The sequence below is a fragment of the Candoia aspera genome, chromosome 5 (assembly GCF_035149785.1).
Source record: "Candoia aspera isolate rCanAsp1 chromosome 5, rCanAsp1.hap2, whole genome shotgun sequence".
Lineage (NCBI taxonomy): Eukaryota > Metazoa > Chordata > Lepidosauria > Squamata > Boidae > Candoia > Candoia aspera.
The window spans coordinates 63,247,807-63,266,864 of record NC_086157.1 but is presented as its reverse complement, the minus strand read 5'-3'; the positions used below and the strand labels follow the sequence as shown (position 1 = coordinate 63,266,864).

General features: G+C 38.1%; 1 protein-coding gene across 4 annotated transcripts in view; it reads right to left on the bottom strand.

Moving 5' to 3' along the window:
* SYNJ1 (synaptojanin 1) overlaps positions 1–19,058 on the bottom strand; it is a 61,200-nt gene that overhangs the window by 18,770 nt on the left and 23,372 nt on the right. For 2 of the 4 annotated variants that reach the window (XM_063305425.1, XM_063305426.1), the window contains 13 exons: positions 18,065–18,205; positions 15,734–15,926; positions 14,345–14,503; positions 12,054–12,210; positions 11,500–11,617; positions 11,180–11,395; positions 9,188–9,266; positions 7,380–7,542; positions 6,358–6,570; positions 4,503–4,640; positions 3,550–3,588; positions 1,423–1,467; positions 631–701 (listed from right to left, as the gene is read on the bottom strand). In XM_063305425.1, the coding sequence (XP_063161495.1) occupies positions 631–701; positions 1,423–1,467; positions 3,550–3,588; positions 4,503–4,640; positions 6,358–6,570; positions 7,380–7,542; positions 9,188–9,266; positions 11,180–11,395; positions 11,500–11,617; positions 12,054–12,210; positions 14,345–14,503; positions 15,734–15,926; positions 18,065–18,205 (1,732 nt within the window). The remainder of the gene's footprint in view (positions 1–630; positions 702–1,422; positions 1,468–3,549; positions 3,589–4,502; positions 4,641–6,357; positions 6,571–7,379; positions 7,543–9,187; positions 9,267–11,179; positions 11,396–11,499; positions 11,618–12,053; positions 12,211–14,344; positions 14,504–15,733; positions 15,927–18,064; positions 18,206–19,058) is intronic. The other 2 variants (XM_063305427.1, XM_063305428.1) reach the window with 2 other exon arrangements.

The following is a 19,058-nucleotide window of genomic DNA, read 5'->3' as shown; positions in this document are numbered from 1 at the left end:
AACTACCTGTACTGTTCTTGCTATACCCTTCCTAACCGTGAAAGCTTTTACTTTTCATGTAGTAAACAATATACGGAGTAAACAATATGATCTTCTGACTGAAAGTGTCCAATTTCAGTCGATCTCAGTTTGCTGATACCTAAGTGTCAATGTATAGTCAAATTCACTTATTAGGAACTAATGCAACCACATTTGTTGTTGACATATCCTATGTGAGGGTATATACACAGGTACATGTTTATAAAATGGCAAAATGACTGGTGACAGGTGAGCTGGATCTTCATCCTTCCATATACTTCCACTGCCTGAATTTTTCAACCCCAGCTCACCTCTGAGAATGGAAATGAGCCACGCAGCAAGAAAAGTGATTGAGATAATAGGATTTCTTTTGGTAATATGCATCTTTTAATATTAAAATTAGTCACACTCTTTTATAAATGGCTAATGGTTATGCAGATATCCTGAAATTTAGCTATATGGCTTCAAATTGAAAACTTAGAATATTTAAATTCTTCCATTAAAATATACACCAGGACTTTTTGACTAGTATCACTAAACCAGAAAAATATTTTTTAAACGTTGCACAACTAAATATTATATTTAGTTTTACCAGAAAATATGTATGCTTACTGGTCTACATGTACTGTGTCCAGATGTTCCTGTGTTTATTTGTCCAGTGGGAGGCAGAGACTGATTATAAGCTAAAGAAAGGGGAAGAAATTGTTTAATTAGAATATATTTCTAAGTCCAGAGTCTCTATAATTAGTAAATATTTACTATTAATATATAGTACCTATTATCTCATGTCTGTGCTCTAGGGTTTTCTGAGCTTTGGCATATGAAAGGATGGACTTCCCCCCCTTCCAAATTTGTACTACATACTGGTCACTGAGATCACATACTGAAGACTAATGACTGTTGCTGTACTGGAAAAATACAATTGTATACTCTGATCTTTATAACCTTGTTCCAATATTCAGTTACTGACACAGCATCTGTATCCTTTATTCTAAGTATTTAAAACCAGTACAACATACCCACAAATATGATATGGTCCTATTTAGGGACCCGGGATACTTTACAAAAGGGTATTAACTCTCATCTTCGTAATGCATACCATTTGCAGAATGATTTATCCAGCAAGAATTTCTTTGTCTACTGTCAAGTCACTTCCTAATTGCACTAGCTCATTAATGGTACAGATAAGAATATAAACAGTTAAGTATTACACAGTGTATATCCTGCTCAATTCCAAAAAGTCTCTAAATATGATTCCATTTAGTAAAAATATCTCAAATATTAACATTAAATTTATGACATACAAAAAGAAGTCTAAATGTTCACTACATGTATGAAATATAGAGATTAAATATTTGCATATTCAGTTTAAAAATTCAGTGTCACATTAAGAGTAAGAGTTACCTTCTTCTCTCCTAGCTACAACAGGGCTGGGAGGAGCACCAAAACCTTATCAGAGGAAAGCAGAAAAGTACTATATATCACATACACAACAACTAGATTAAGCAAAGGCAGAAATAAAGAGAACTGCAAGGCCTTTTTTTAAATAACATGGTTAATAAAATGTTTTTCGTACAATAGTTGCATTGTATATTATTGCAACATGCAATAAGAAAGATAAAAGCAGGTATTTCACTCTTAGATAACATAAACAGCTGCAACCCCAATTTACTGCTGCCTTAGCCCTTGGGGGGAAGATCTTCCCCAATACTGGGGGGCAGTGGATGCATGTTCTTTCCCCTAGAGGGGCTCAGCTCCCTGAGGCCACCAAGTGCTTGGGCAGGCGTGGACGGGAGTGGTTGGGTCCCTTGAGGGGTGGGGTGGTTTGTAGTGCTGATTATGCATGTGTGAATGTGTGCCCTGACCTGGGAGGATGGAGTATGGGGTAAGAGCCGGGTGCGGGGAACTGAAGGTGCAGGCAGGAACATCAGGATGGTGATGAGGATGCAGGACCCACAGTTTGCAAGTGGTTCTGCTGTCTGACCCCCATCCTTAGTGCCTGGTTATCAGATCCCTGGTGACCCTGGGCTCCTCTGATGCTTTTGAATGCCAGGTCAGTTTGTAGTAAGGCTGCCCTCATCTGTGATCTCATCATGGATGAGGGTGCCGACCTAGCATGTCTAACCAAAATCTGGAAGGGCCCAGAAGGGGTGACCCTCTGTCAGAATTGTGCGATCTGGGTTTCAGGTTATGTACCAGCTGAGACTCCCGGGGAGGTGGGTGGAGTGGCTGTTGTTATCGATGAGGCCCTACTCTGCAGATAACTGGATGTGAGGTGCTCTGGTTGAAATTGGGCAGTAGGGAACAGTTGGGATTGTTGCTGGTGTACCACCCTCCCTGCTGCCCAGCATTATCCTTGCCTGAATTGTTGGATTCCATTGCCAGTCTGGCAATAGAATCTCTGAGGCTGTTGGTACTTGGATATTTCAGTTTACCTGATCAGATAGAGTAGGTATACTCCAGGTCTCTTCCCATAAATGTTGCCATCTAGTGGGACCTAGGAAGCATGCCCTTTCTGTGGCACCCCTGCCCTGAGGAACACCCTTCCTCTTGAGCCACCACCCTTTTAACGTTCTGGAAAGCTGTAAACAGCTGGCTCTTCCCCAAGTGCTGGGATAGGGTGAAGTTGGAGCTGGAAGATTTTCTATGGATAGATCACTCTCTGATTGCCTTCAGGTCACTGGTGCCACTGACCCCACGGGAAGGTAGGGCCTATTCAATCAGCCTGCCCAGGCAACTGATGGACCCTTTGGGATTCCAGACAGAGCTTGGAATTTTTCCCAAGGAACTAGTGAGCAATTTGACTGAGGCTTTGGTTGCCACCTGGAACAGTGGGGTGGCCAGGGCCTTGAATTGCATCGTCCCTATGTGGCCTTTCCCTGCGCTCTGCTCCCAGGGTGCATCTTGGTTTACTGAGGAGCTCTGGGAGATGAAGTGCTAGAAGAGATGCCTGGAGTGCCATTGGAGGAAAATCTAGAGGAAATACGGTTAACAGCCCATATTGATGTCTTACCACACTTATCGCCATGAGATAATCCCTCATGGTGATAAGTGTGGTAAGACATCAATATTTCTTCACCCTTATTGTGTCTGCCAATAGCTCCTACCGGTCCTTTTTGAAGTAACCCAGCCCTTGCTAGGTAGGGAGAGGCCGCAGGACCATCAGTACATTGATGATACCTAATTACCTCTTTCAACCCCAAGTGAGGCTGTTGAAGCCCTGTCCCAATGCTCGGAGGCTGTGTGGGCCTGGATGGGCTCAATGGATGGCCTGGATGGCCCAGCTTAATCCTGTGAAGACCAAGAAGCTATGGTTGTTGGGACCACCAAGGTCTGAGGATTTTCAATCTTTACTTCTGGCTGGGATTACACTTTCCCATTCAGGAGTGGAGTGGAGTGGTAGCTCACAAAATAAAAAATGTTATTCTTTACTTTGCAAGCTACCCAGTCAGTTGGAGTCAAGCAACACCAAAATCAAATAAACAAAACAAAACATTTGTGTCTGTTAAGTCATAGTTAAATAGTCATTACCTCCAAATTCTTTTCTAGTAAGTGCAGGACTCTTACTCCCTTAAGAGTAAGAGATAAAGGCAGCAATAAAGAAAGTATCAATTGAAAAAAAAGATTAGAAAGAAATTAAGAATCAGAGTAAAGAAATGTATTGATTATTGTGCACTATACGGGAGCTTCATGCTCGTATCATGTAATGACAATAATTATAATCAGCACACCTACATATACAAAATCCAAAGCAGCTGTACTACAGAAAATTAAGTCCTGCTAAAAATTCTATTAGGATAAAATGGTTAAAAGTATCTAATCAATCTTAAAAAACTAAGCTAAACTGGCATTGGTAAGGGTAACTGTGCTAAATTCAGATGTCATACTCAACTATAATTAGCATGGTGAAAGTGAGCTTAGACAAACACTGGTTTATATTTCACCCTCCTTTGAACTGCTGTGGTTACAAAGAATTTAGGATGCAACAAAATGTGGAGAATATTAATTATGTTTGAAACAACAGAAGCCATGGTTTTAACTTGCTTTGTTTCAAACAAAGCACAGTTAACACTATATCATCTGAATTGATAAGATACGGTCAAACCATTAAGTAATAACAGAAGCAAAAAGTTCCAAACTCTTTCTGATGCTGCATCAAAAGAGTGGGAGTATAAATGTATAAGCCTGGGATTCATCTAAGCTGTTTTCCCATGCTGAACAAAAGTCAAGAAATCTGTGGTCTTCTAGCTGTTACTGAGCACCAATTATTATGACCCCATGGTCAGCATGGCCAATGATCAGTTATGAATGGAATAACAGCCCAACAGCAGCTGGAAAACTATACATCTCCAAGCCCTGTGCTGAAATATGATTCAGTGTAATATCTAAATATGACTGACAACAACATACGTTTACTAAGTTTATTAACTACACATAACAGAAGACTCTTATCATTATATTGTTTTCAAATTTTATACCCTTACCTGATGGAGGAGGTGGCCTTTGTGGTGGAGCAGGGCGAGCAGGAGGCACTCCTGGTCGAGGTGGAGGTGGGCGTTTTGGCTCCAAGCCTTGAGTAGACTCTTTTAGTTGAGTTATAGGTTGAAAATCTATTGGTGAACCTGAAAACAATATAAAAAGATAGTTCAAACAGAAAATAAAGGTATTGCTATATTAATATGTGCTGTATTGTATTGCTGAAAGCAGTTCAAATTGTTACACCATTAACGTAACCCCACATTTTTGAGAGGTTTGGAGAACAGAAACTAGAAGGGGCTAATACCTAAAAAAAACCCTAATCACAGATCTAAATTGGCACCAGTAAAGGTAAAGATCCAGCCCGCGGCCCCTCCTTTGTGGGGTGCCGCAGGGTTTGGTACTCTCTCCGCTCCTTTTTAACATCTACATGAAACCACTGGGCGAGATCATCCGTCACTACGGGGTGAGGTATCATCAATATGCAGATGATACCCAATTATATATCTCCATCCCAGGTGAAGTAAGTGATGCTGTGGCCACCCTTCCTGAGTGCCTGGGGGCTGTGGGGGCCTGGATGGGGGACAACAGGTTGCGGCTGAACCCGGGGAAGATGGAGCGGCTGTGGATTAATGGCTCCTCGATTTCTGGGAAATTGTCATCTTTAGTTCTGGATGGGGTTGCACTGCCCCAGACAGACCCGGTGTGTAACTTGGGGGTCCTCCTGGACTCATGGCTCCTGCTCAAAGAGCAGGTGGCAGCTGTGGCTAGGAGGGCCTTTGTGCAACTTCGTGTTGTGCGCCAGTTACGCCCCTTCCTGAAGCGAGAGTCCCTTCAGTGACTCATGCCCTGGTTATCTCCCATATAGACTACTGCAATGCGCTCTACATTGGGCTACCCTTGAAGAGTATCTGGAAGCTACAGCTGGTGCAAAATGCAGCCGCGCGGGCGATCTTGGGTTTCCCAAGATCAGCACACGTCACTCCTTTGCTCCGCGAGCTGCATTGGTTGCCAGTATGCTTCCGGGTCCAATTCAAGGTGTTGGTTATCACCTTTAAAGCCCTGCATGGCACAGGTCCAGGTTACCTAAGGGACCGTCTCCTCCCCATCACATCAGCCCGTCCCACCCGGTCGTGTAGAGAGGGCATGCTACAGACACCATCTGCAAGAGAATTCCATCTGGCGGGGTCCAGGAGGCAGGCCTTCTCTGCAATAGCCCCTGCCCTTTGGAATATCCTTCCCCCAGAAGTGAGATTAGCTCCCTCCCTCCTGGACTTTAGGAAACAGCTAAAGACCTGGTTCTGTAATTATGCCTGGGGCAGGAGGGAGAGTAGCCATTTCTGGGGATGGTTAGTTTCTTAGAAGGACCCAGCTCTGCCTGCAAATCATAAAGAACTTTTAACCATCGAGGTTTTTATTATATTTATTGTATCTGTATTATAGGGTTTTATAGTTTTATAGTTTTATCTATCTTTTATTGTAAACTGCCCAGAGTCCCTTTTGGGAGATGGGCGGTGATAAATTTGATAGATAGATAGATTAGATAGATAGATAGATAGATTAGATAGATAGATTAGATAGATAGATAGATAGATAGATAAATGTGTTAAAGTGCTTTGGAAGAGTCTCCAAACAAAGATCAGGCTGGCTTCCTCCTTGCTGGCTTTCTGGAAAACTGAATTCTTTTGGAGGGGCTTTTCTTAAGTTTATACTTGAGGTCATCTTGTTTTCTAGTTGCTTTTTATATTTTTCTTTTGCTTTTATATTTTGTTCTTTATGTTTTTGTATTGGGGTTTTATGTGGTTATTGAAAGTTACTTTGACTATGACAGGGTAGAAGTTTCATTAATAAATAAATATTTACCTTGAGAAGACGCAGGAGGTCCGGGAGTCTTATTAGGTGTCCTGCTTGGTCTTGATGGAAGAGTTGGAGGCAATCCTTCTGATGGAGTAGGTGACTGGCAGGGGCTTGAACGAGGGGAAGAGGCAGGTGAGGCTCCAAGACCAGAGCCTGAAGCTAGCTGTAGATGCTGTGGGAGAATTTCTTCTACTTCAGCACTATAATCATCAACATCACCTTGAAATGAATAAAAATATTCCTATAAATCTGCTCCAGTGTACCACAAGTAATATAAAAAAAAAAACTTAAAATGAAAACTATTAAGCAGAAATATTACATTTTATTACATAGTCCCAATAATCACAGTTTAAAAATGTGGATGTATCCAGATTTGATTTGATTCGATTTATTCAGTTTAGGCATCACTCAACTACAAACCAACAGAATAAAAATAGAATAATTATGTAAAAATAAAAACAAACAAACAAACAAACAAGAACTAATGGTGGATCTGACTAAGCACACCCTCATACAATTTGGCAGGGGCTGCAACCACCCTAACCCAGACCTGGAAGAACAACCAGGTCTTTAAGGCTTTCTGGAATGCTAGTATGGTAGGACCCACATGGATATTTGCAAATGTATTGCTAATTGAATGAATGGAACCTTGGCATCTTAACCATAAACAGAAGCTTAAGTTTTAACTACTTTATGCTCCTCAGTATTCCATCTGATATTTAAGCACACTTTAGCATCTCATTTTGGTAAACATGTGCCAAGTAAGAGCTAATAATTTCATATAAATTGTTGTTGCTGACTTGGTTCCATACTGAAAACAATAAGGTTAATTTAGGGAAGATTTTGATGATAAACAAGTATACGTACTATAGCACTATAATATTAACAGATGTGAAAAACAGTTTTTATTCTTCTTACCCTAAAATAAAAATAGATTAAACTGTGATGTATTGCATATTAGTAATGTATAACTCATATGGTGTTAAGATAGCACCCACTGAACAGAATCAATCTTGAATCTGGCAAACCTTCCATATCGTAGTCTGCAGTAACTTCTGCATCTTCACAAAGCAAAGTAGAACTTGTTGATGAAGGCAGTCCAATATTAACTGTCTCCAAACTAATTTCTTCTTCTAAACTCTTAATCCAATCAGGGCTTTTCAAAGTAATGTTAGCAGTTTTTCCAAGGAGCTGAATTTCAACCAGAAAGAATAGTTCACATAATTTCTTAAAAGTATAAAGATTAAAAAAACAAGACAAAACAAAAATACCTGTCCCCCACCAAACAGAAGTTCTTAAATACTTATACTGTAATAAAAGAGAACAAGAACAAACATGGCCATTGTACAAGTTAACCTAGAAGTATGGGCATCTGCAGGAGTGGGCCAAGTGATGAAATATACATTATGACATTGTGACACAAATTCTGTCCTTTTTATATTTGTGTCACGACATTCCTCACAAAGAGTGGAGCATTATTATTATGTCTCAATATACATTTGGCAAATTTGGACATCATTGTGGCTAACTGTGGATGCCTCTGCTTGGAAGGTATGACCTCCCAAACTTGCATGACTTTTGAGATTATATTTTACAAGTGTGTAAAGCATCAAAGCGGCACTTAGCAAAATGCACTAGTGTGAATGAATAATCCCTCCTAAAATTTTCTGGAAGACTTCATGTGACTGCTTTGAAAGTTTTCCCATGCTTTCTGTGCATGCATCTGCATGGGCAAACAACACTTCCATTGGATTGTCTGCAAAACCAAGTGGCTATGCATGCAAAAACACGTGGAAACAATTTGGGAAAAATCCTAGAAGCAACCACTCCAAGACTTCCAGTGGATATTGCTTCATCAATACTTCTGGAGATATTTCATTCATGCCAACACATGATGCAAAGCACAGCTTTGAATGCTTTGCTCAACTTTATTATATAATTGAAAAATAAAGCAGAAACTACAAAGAGATTCCATTTTTAAGATATAAGGCAAACACACACACACACAAGATAATCTCTAATGTACGCGGCATTTTTAGGGCACAAAAATAAAGAAAATACAAAAATTAACTGGAAAGTTAGTTTTCTACAGTACATACAGAAATCTTTGCTATTAACTTTCATTTAACAGTGAGGTGGGTAGGAGATGGGAAAGAGAAGAGATGGGACAATAATTGACTCTTAAATATTATTATGTTTAAATATTCTTTTGGCGGCTTCCACTTAGGATGAGAACAATACTACAGCCCAAAGGACATAAATAATGGCAGGACATTTTAAGTCTAAAATCCAAAGTTGATGTTAGTTAAGTCATAGCATATTACGTTGAACAAACAAATACCAAAGAACATGAATTTAGGCTGGAATTGACTTGGCTAAGCTGCTAACAGTTTTTAGTATCCTGGAGATAAGCATTAATGATGGGTATCATGAAATTAAATTTAAAAAGGAAGCTAATCCTCCAGCAATAAAGCAGCAGGATTGGCCTTGACCTTAAGGTACTAGTACTATGTAATATAGCTAATAAAAGTTTCAGAAGGCTGGGGGAAAAGTCCTCAATAAGGCCTATACATCCTCATTTCAGAATACCTGGAGTTCTCTTGGAGGTCAAGGATATACTTTTTTTTTGTATTTCCATGTATCCTAATATACTGTTGAATCAAGACTTCAAGCAGACTTCATCTCAAAATGAAGCCCAAAATCTCACAAATTATGCAAGAATGATTTATCAAATATCTATATCTAATGAACAGAGAACACTGAACTAAATCACATCTACTCTGCTTGCACCGTTAGTATTTAGAGAGCTACAAATAGGATTAGAAATGATTGTTACCTCAATACCATTCAGATTCAGAACATTCAAAGCAGAACTCCCTTCCAAAAACGTCACCCACATTTTATCTTCTACAAATCTGTAAAGTATACCAAATCGTAAACATAACAAAACAAAAGGTACTGGAGAACACTACCTATCTATATTTTGTCTCTGTAATTTCATTGTTATTTCAGTATTTCCACTTCGTCAAACCTGGCTAGCAAGACATGGCTACCTGGAACAAGATGTATATGCAATAACAGCTATAAAACTCTAACTATGTTCTCTATGCTTAAAGACTTTTAGAATGTGGAAGAACTGTAGTCCAAATCTTAACACAATTAGGATACTTTAAAACTCATTAATTATCAAGAATCTTGAGTTCATCTAAACAGCATGGAAATACACTCACAGTCAAATACTCTTCTGTCAGAAAGTGAAGTTGTCATCCCCTTTTGAACACTTAGAAATTCCCTTTCTAATAAGGGAATAATAAGCTCTTTTTTTAATAAGAATTTTCTAATAAGCTTTAATAAGAGCTTTAATAAGAGCTTTCTAATATGCAGCTCTTTTTTTACATGGGAATGTTTACTGCAGACATGTATGTCTGCACATATAATGAACAAAAAAAAGTAATTGGGCAAAAGAGAACTTCAAAGTTAGCTTTGATTGCTTGAAAGGAACTCATATTGTTTGAAATACTGTTGATAACTTTGTTACATTTATAATTCAATAATTTACAAAATAAAAATATTTATAAAAAATAATGAAGAGAACCCTCTCATTCTGATTTGATTTTTCTAAGACAGGGTTTCTTAACCAAAGTTCCATGGCACCCTAGGCTTCCACGAGAGGTCACTAGGGGTTCCCTGGGGGATCATGATTTATTTAAAAAATTATTTCAAATTTGGGCAACTTCACATTAAAGAGGTAAGTTTCATTCTTTATTTTTAGTTTAAGAACCAATGCATATATACAGGCCTACGTGTGAAACAAATATAATAATTTTGTAACTTCTGGCCTATATTTGAGCCTGAACATGCAGGGGTTCCCCAGGGCCTGAACAATATTTCAAGGATTCCTCCAGGGTTAAAAGGTTGAGAAAGGCTGTCCTAAGACCAGTGGTTGGACACTGAACATACTGTCCTTCATGAGCCATAATTCTTAAGGCAATGTCAAGCTGGACAGATGTCTTCCCGGCTTAGCATTATAATCTATAATTCTTTTACATTCCAAAGATTCTAGTTAGATACCTGCTGCATTCCTTTTCTGAATTTCTATAATCTACTTGAAAGAAATTAAAAGTTCTCCTCACACCTATTTTTACTTTTCTCAATGGCTGAATTCATGTATTTAACAAGCAGTGGTGGCCTAGTTGACATACAACACTAAACCATAAAACTGCTTCAAAATATTTGGGCATTGGAAGTGGTATCGAAATATGTTAAAAATTATTCTTTACAAATTGTGATAAGCTAAAACAAAACATACACCGCCAAGCACAAAATGCCAATACTGTTCAGCCATACTGTTCCTCAAAAAGTTTTGGGATTGTTTCAATACTTCTTGTCATATAATACTGTAGTACAACACTTCTGATGTATACCCAAGGTACACTGACTGACTTCTGCAAAGGATCGTTACCTTGTCGTGGTGCTGGAGCTTGAGCACCTCAATGATGCCATGAGCTAAACTGTGAAGGGCCACCCAAGATGGGAAGGTCATGACAGAGAGGTCAGACTAAATGCGATCCCTGGGGAAGGTAATGGCAACCCACCCCATTTGCATTTTATATATCTACTGCAGAAAATATAATTGCATTATCATTAGTCTTATAGAAAAGAGAAGCTACTCTGAAAATTGGAATAATTTTGCCTTCTATCCTATCATAATAATTCTCCACAAAATATTGTACACAATATAAAGATTTATCTTTTTAGCTTACTCTAAACAAAAGATTTAGAAAACTTTAAGAAAAGTTATAGTGTTCTTAACTGAATTGATTCTAACCTTATGAGTATAACTTCGCCATAAGTTGCAAACTTTTGAAGAAGTTCATCAATCAAGTTGTCATCAAAATAGTTGTCTTCTAACGAAGATCCCTTAATGGAAATCATTATAGTACCATCAGGAGGTCCCTGCACTGCAATTACTTCCTTGTAAACTTTGTGTCGCTCTTCAGCATCAACTTCAAAAATATCTATATCAACCAGTGCAACCACAGGCCTGAAAATATATCAGTAAAAGTCATAAATCAATCCAAAGCCATGGATCATATTGGAATAGTTTTTCAAAGGATTAGAAGCTATTATGAAAGGGTAAGTTCAAACCTATGGTCAGATGTTTTCAATTCTGCCCGTCCATAATATAGAAGATTTCCTGGATTCCATGTGTAAATAAGTTTACTTTCATCATGAAAATTGGAGTTCAAAAGATCCATGTCTTCCGCTAAAATACCATAATAAAAAATTTGTGACTATGCTCTAAAGACTCAGATTACAGGACTACAATAGGAAAAAGAAATCTGTCTGAAGAGAAATTCTCAGTTCAGTTTTGTACTGAAAAATACATTCTGAATATAATATACAAGCACATCTTATAAATGAAAATAACACTTGAAGCAATGAATTGGAATTTCACTTCAGAGCTTTTAAAGGCTTTCACACTGCCTTATTATTACAAGAAACATTTAGTATATATTTGACATATTTCTAATATTAAAATGTTTGTGTGTTCCCACACAAAAATAAAACCAAAAATGTCCATGAATCAGATATAATTACCTTTATACTTCTATTACTTTGTATTTTTTGTAAAAAGTTTTACAAAACTAATCCTTATCAGTACCACTTTGCACTGGGAATATTAAATTTCATTATCTGACCTGATCGGTCAAAAGGCCATTTTCGTCTTCTCCACAATATCCGATCTGTCCAAGCTGGTGTACGACATTTTTCACTGGTATCATAGTCATCCGAAAATAAATCATATTTGTATGTTGGAGCAAAGGCTATTTTCCCCTCAACAAAGCCTCTAAATATCTGTAGGAAGGAAACTAGAGTATCAGGAAAGCTTTAATACTATACTAATATTAAACAAAGCTACCAGCAACAGAAGTAGCTTAAAATCCCAATAAAAGACAATAAATCATGCTGGTAATTGTTCTGTATTGAATCATTAGCTATTCTGAAGTATAATTTTCTTGAACTACAAATGAATGAATGGATAAATGAATGAATTCACTTTAGAATTTCACTGTCCCATTCTTGCCATCTAAAATTTATTTCTGAAATTCTGAATATTATAAATGGTATTAATACCTTAACAGATACTGCTAGTTGACTAGGTAGAATCTAGAAAAAAATCTCTCTAGTACAGAAGAGAAATAATCCAAACATAAATGCTGCACACTGTATAAATGACATATATATCTGAAAAAGTGACAAATAGTCACTAGAAATAGTCAAGATAGGTTTTATAAAAGTTGGGTTTTTTCATTCTTGTAATTCTCCAGATGTCCTCAAAGATGGAAAAATTGCTGCATTTTACAACATTCATATATTATGGGATAAACTAGATTCCACATTATCAGATGCCAGTATATTGAAACGCATTTAAAAAGTCTTACTAAGTTAAAATACTTAGTAGTTAATACAGTCTAGTATTAAGGTTATAAAGTTATGTAAGATGAGTGATACCTAGATTCAACATTTATGTGACTGGGCAACACTGAAATCTAAGAATGAATGCAATTCCCATAGCAACTTTCTTCTCAAATCATAAAGACTAGACTGACTTAATTTATACATTGTCTGTCTCTGCTATACCACTTCAAAGAAATCCAGTATATAAAAAATAGATTTGGTTCTTTTTCTGCACAAAGAATTTGCAGAAAGAAAAATAAAGGAAATTAAAGTATTTAACATATTTATCTGGTCGTTACCTAAACAAGCCCAACATGGCACAGGGCCTGGTTACTTGGGGGACCACATGTCTCCCATAGTGTCTGCCAGGCTGATTCAATCTTACAGGGTTGGCATGCTTGGGGTTCCTTCAATTAAACAATGTAATCTATCCGGACCCTTGGAAGCACACCTTCTCTGAAGCAGTGCCTACCCTCTGGAATGAGGTTTCCCCTAAGATCTGGATGGCCCCCAGTCTGCTGTTGTTTAGAACCATGAAGAGCTGGCTATGGAAGCTATATCATTATTTTCTTTATTTCTTTTTCATTATTTTTTTATGTAGCTGCTTTATTTGCTACACTTTATTTTTTCCAGCAATTATCCCTGGATTGATCACTAAAAATGAAATTAAACTAAGACTAAAGAGAAAATTAGTTCATGGGATGAATGTAAGAAGTTAGGGATCAGGGTTTAAATTCTTCACTTGCACGCTCTTATTTTCCTCACCCAAAACAGAAATCCCCAAATGTTCCAAACAAACAGGCTATTCTCTCTCTCTCTCCCCCATATCACTTTTTACTCTTAATTATGTACAGTATATCTCCATTTGTACTGTACGTATGGGCTGCATAACTTCAGCTTTACCACCAAAATCATAATCAAGCTATAACCTGCAAGCCATTTTATGTACATCTTATTTGGATTCAGCCTCCATTGGCTACCTTATGTCCAACTGTAACAACAGCAATACACTAAGCACCAAGAAAGCAGGATTTGAGTTGAACAAATAGATTCAGCTGATACTTAATTTACCAACACCACATGTACAGTATATGCAAATCAATTATGACTGGAGCTTGCAGGTTCTCTTGCAGACAACATAAGAAATACCAGAAACTTCATTAATATCAGGAAAAAGGGGCTCCTAATGTCCCAATAGCAGTGAGAAATAAAAGTCTTTATGGTGAAAAACTAATCTTTTTCAAGTTGCGCAAAATCAAAGGAGACAGTGCCAGGGTTTCCTTTGCTTCTTAAGTGTAATAAAAACAGGTCTAGAGTCTCAAATATGAACTGAAAATGTTACTCCTATTTGCAAAAACAAACATGCTGCTCTGGGGCAACAAAATAACTGTAATACAACACATCATACTAGTAACACTTCTAAAAGGCCAAATGACTAACCAACATCTAATATTGAAGATATTAACTCATCTCAACAATAAGCAGCAAAGAGGAAAAAGCAGGTATCTTCAAAGGAAATTTGCAATCTTACCTGCCCTGTATTTTTCTGATTAATAAGTTGATCTCCTGCAATAAGAGCATCCCAGTTCTGCTGCCGAATTAGTTCTTTTACTTCCTCATTAGGAAGATCTATACGGTAATTAAAATCACCACACCAAAATACGTAGTCATGTGAAAAAAGCATTCTTCCCTGAAACACAAGAAGAAATCATTGCAGCCTGTTTGAACTTGGGTACAACTCATATTTGTCATTAAATTATATGTAATATTTGCATTCACGAGCCTCCTGTGGCACAGAGAGGTAGGCGGCAGTATTGCAACTGAAACTCTCCCCATGACCCGAGTATGATCCCAGCCAAAGCTGGATTCTCGGGTAGCCGGCTCAGATCGACTCAGCCTTCCATCCTTCCGAGGTCAGTAATATGAGTATCCAGCTTGCTGGGGAAGGTGACGACTGCAGAAGGCAACGGCAAGCCACCCTGCTATAGTCTGCCAAGAAAATGTCGCGAAAGCGGCATCCCCCCAAAGGGTCAGACATGACTTGGTGCTTGCACAGGGGACCTTTCACCTTTCACATTTGCATTCACAATATTTTGTCAATCTCCCTCCGAAGGAAGAGATACCTGGCTAATTTCACTTTTACACCATCATGTTACTGCCCCCATCCATATCAATATACATTTCAGAGATTTTTTTGTTTATCTGCAACTGAGAGCAGCCAGAATTCAGTAGAGTGTTTTTTTGCATTGGCCACATGTCTCTAGAATCCTTTACCAACCAAAGTTTATCAAGCCACATAGCTACAGGCCTTCAGAAAGAAAACCATAAAGACTTATTTTCTATGGCCTTTATTAAGGTGTGTTTTAATAGGACTCTATTGCCTTTTGAATTTCAGTATTTTAGGATGGGATGTTTGTTTTATTTTCCTGGGCTTTTATTATTTTAGTTCATAAACTGCATTGAGGCAGTTTGTTTTTTTGAAGAGCGGATGAAAGGTATTTTAAATTCCTGAACTGATTTGGATGTTCATCCCAGTTACCTTACGTGATCTCTTCCAACCCTGTGATCTGGGATGCTTTCTACTAGGTTTCTCATAAACAGGCTAATTGTAAGGCTAATTACAAGGCTAATTTATATTTACAAAATATTTACAAAATATTTGATAAAGATCATGGAGAATAATATAGTTATTAATAGAAATAGGTTCTTGAGAATAAGAATTTATTATTAAATGCTGATCATGGTAATACCAATTCTTCTATTGAAATATAATTAAAAGTACAGCTTACAATCAAACGTTTCTCTGACTAGAATTTTTATGCAGAAACCTATTTATGTAAGATTTACTGTGAGCATCTTAAAATTGGGCATTTATTAGAATCTTTTTAGACATATCTGAGGGGATCTAATTTCACCTTACCATTGGGAAGCTCAGTTTGCGACATATTTCCATGAAATCTTCATTTCTCTCCTTGATTTGTGACTGCCCTGCAGCAAAGTGACTGCACACAAAGCAAAGACTGGATGTATGAAACAACATTCGAATGGCTACTGCACCCTTATTACCAGTAGCTCCTCCCATACCAGTCTTTACAGTGTCTACTGCAACATCCCTAGAATGAAAGTTAAAACAAATTCAAGTAGCTAGTCAGAAGATAAGTTATTTTCATTTTTTTGTTCAATTTTCAAAGCATTTATGTCTTATCACTTGCAGGTAATTGTAATTGCCATAGGTGATCAGATTCTATCCCTGAGTATGCTCAATGGTTCTGCACAATGATATACATGTAGTCGTGTAGTACTTTGCCAAGGCAAATATTTGTTCTTACATCAAACCTGAATTTTTGGGTTCATGTTGGTTGGGAACATTTTGGAACCAAAATACCAGATACTGTCCTAACAGCCAGGAACCACACTGAGACAAGGAATAGGTCTCTAGTGTTTTATTACTGCTACATAACAGGAAATCCTAACAAACTGAAGAAGCATGGGAAAAACCCAGACATATAACCCCAAAGGCTAAGGCGGGCCCGATCTGTGTCTCTTTGAATGGATACCTAATTCCTCAGTGCTACGCATGCGCTTTATAACCTGGATGGGAGCCCCCTGCTCGCCATCCTTACTCATGACAGTTACTGTCTAATTTGAATATAAAACATGGGAGAAAAATTCCTCAAAGTGAGCTATTTTTTTTTCAAAATAGTGCATGTATTTGCTACAATATATCATGGACAGCACCCGTAAGACCTTAGAACGATTATGACTATAGCTTGGTACTAGGGCAAAATACTGTTTTCCTTAAAGAAACCAGATCTTGCAAGATTATTTTGCTATTATAACATAAAAAACATTTTAAGATTTAATTCAGTTACAGTATTTAAACCAAAACGGTATGTTAAAGAGGTATCCCATCAATTACCTAAGTTTTGAGCCTCCTGCATCAAATTGTCAGGAGACCCTCTGCCTGGTGTTCTGATGCTAAAAACCTAAGGCAACCCTGAACCTTTGTACTCCACAGATGTTCCACTCTTCCCTTCCGCATCTATGAATAAATGTTTGCTTAGCTGAACTCTACAATTTACTAATTTGTTACTCTTGGTTCTCTCACTCAATAAATGTTTTATCTTCCCATTCCTATTTGGAATTTTGAGAGCATGTCAAAGGCACTCTAAAAAGTGGCTGTCCAAGCAAACATGGTCAGTCACAAAGCACTACTTTATCAGAATGGTGACCAATGAAATTCTTCACAGCCACCCACTCTAGCCACCCTGGATATTATCTGCCACCCCAATTTACCACTGTGTTTTTTTCTGGACCAGAGACAGACATGGTAATTATAGGCATATACCATTTCCTAAGGATTGCTAATGAACCAATGCAGGGCCAAAGGTGATGCAAAATGCTGTGATTTTACTTTCCAACAAACCAGCTTTTTTTTTTTAAATTTAAAGAAATCTAAAAAGATATCAAAATTGAGCAGGGAACCCAGGATACCACGCAAACTGTCTTGAACATCATACTGACTGCCTCTACTTAATTTTTCAAAATTCTATAATACTATCTTTTCTTATGATTCAATGATTCTATTATTTGTCATGTAAAGATATGTACTGAGTATTCCTATGGTGTTGAGAGAGGATGACACGACAGATGTACTGCCACATCTTAAATTCTGCTGGCTTACATCTGATCAGAATAGTAAGTGTTGTTGTGGGGGGGGGGAGGTCAGAATTCATTCAATTTATGCACATCCCACCAATAGAAAAGCAATGAGAAAGGAGGAAATCAAGTTATATCAAATCCAACTTGATGTAGCGGCAAGGATTCTGCTTATTCTGCCTTTGTTGTATCAGGGACATATAACATATTTGATTCTAGCAGATCCTCACCTGTCTCTGACACGCTCCAAAATGCCCTATTTGAACGTCTTCTGCCTCTCCATGTCTCTCTCTAGAGAACTTTCTACAGTGCATTTTCTAGCAATAAAAATGTTCCCAAACATACACTAAATAAAATGCATATCAAGACTTTTTTCCTTATGAGCTACTTTTGTAGTACAATCACATTAAAATTTAACTATTGAAACAAAAAAGTGGCAACAGTGACAACAGGAAAGGAATATTCATCATCTGTGGTTGTATCTATAAGCTGTTTCACGAAGGGTTTAATATGTAACTGAAATATACACACACATCAATCAGAGTGATAGAACGGGGTAAAACAGTGGGTTTTAATAAGTCAGTACATTTACCTGATAAAAGGGGCATGCTGAGGTCTAATGAATACAAAGAGGCACACACCCACCAATTGTTCTGAAGCCAGAAGAACGTATTTGTAATCTCTTGAGATAGTCTTCTGCAATTCAGCAGCCCATAACTTCTGATTAGTTGTACTGCCAGTATAGACAAAATATACTTTAATTTTTATAGAACCTGCACACTCAGATTTTTCTGAAAATAGTTCACTTCTTTAAAAAAGTAAAATTGTACAGCAAGAACTTGTAGCAATATTTCATCCAAACAGGAAAGACATATGGGACACAACACAAACGCCTGCAGTAGCTGTCTACAAAATACACAGACTTGTTTCCGTTATTGTGTACTTTTGAAATTGATGTAAATAGCCATTTCGCTTACTATTTTAATACCAGTACACACTAATATACTCTGGGGGGAGTAGGATGTGGGTAGTGCATCCTTGCTCTTGACCTCTCAGCGGGTTTCAATACCACTGATCATGATATCCTTCTGGACCAGCTCCAGAGGTTGGGGGTGGGCAGTACAGTGTTGTGCTGGTTCTCCCCTCCTTACTCCAAGGCAGATTTCAGTTGGTCTTGATAGTGGGGGAGAGATCTAGCCCATGACTCCTGCTTTGAGGCATGCTGTAGGGCTCAGTTCTCTTTCCCCTCCTGTTTAACATTTACATGAGGGCACTGGGTTAGATCATCTGACAGTTTGGGGTGAAGTGTCATCAGTATGCTGATGTAACCCAGCTTTCTATCTCCACCCAAGGCTGCCTGAGTGATGCCATGGATGTCTTGTCCCAGTGCCTGGAGTCTGTGGGGGCCTGGATGGGGTACAACAGCATTCAGCTCAACCCAAGCAAGAGAAAGTAGCTTTGGGTGTTTGAACCTTCTGTTGCTGGGAATTTTCCACCTTTGGTTCTGGATGGGGTAGCACTGCCTCAGACAGACTTGATGCACAATCTGGAGGTCCTCCTGGATCCACAGCTCCTGCTCAGAGCAG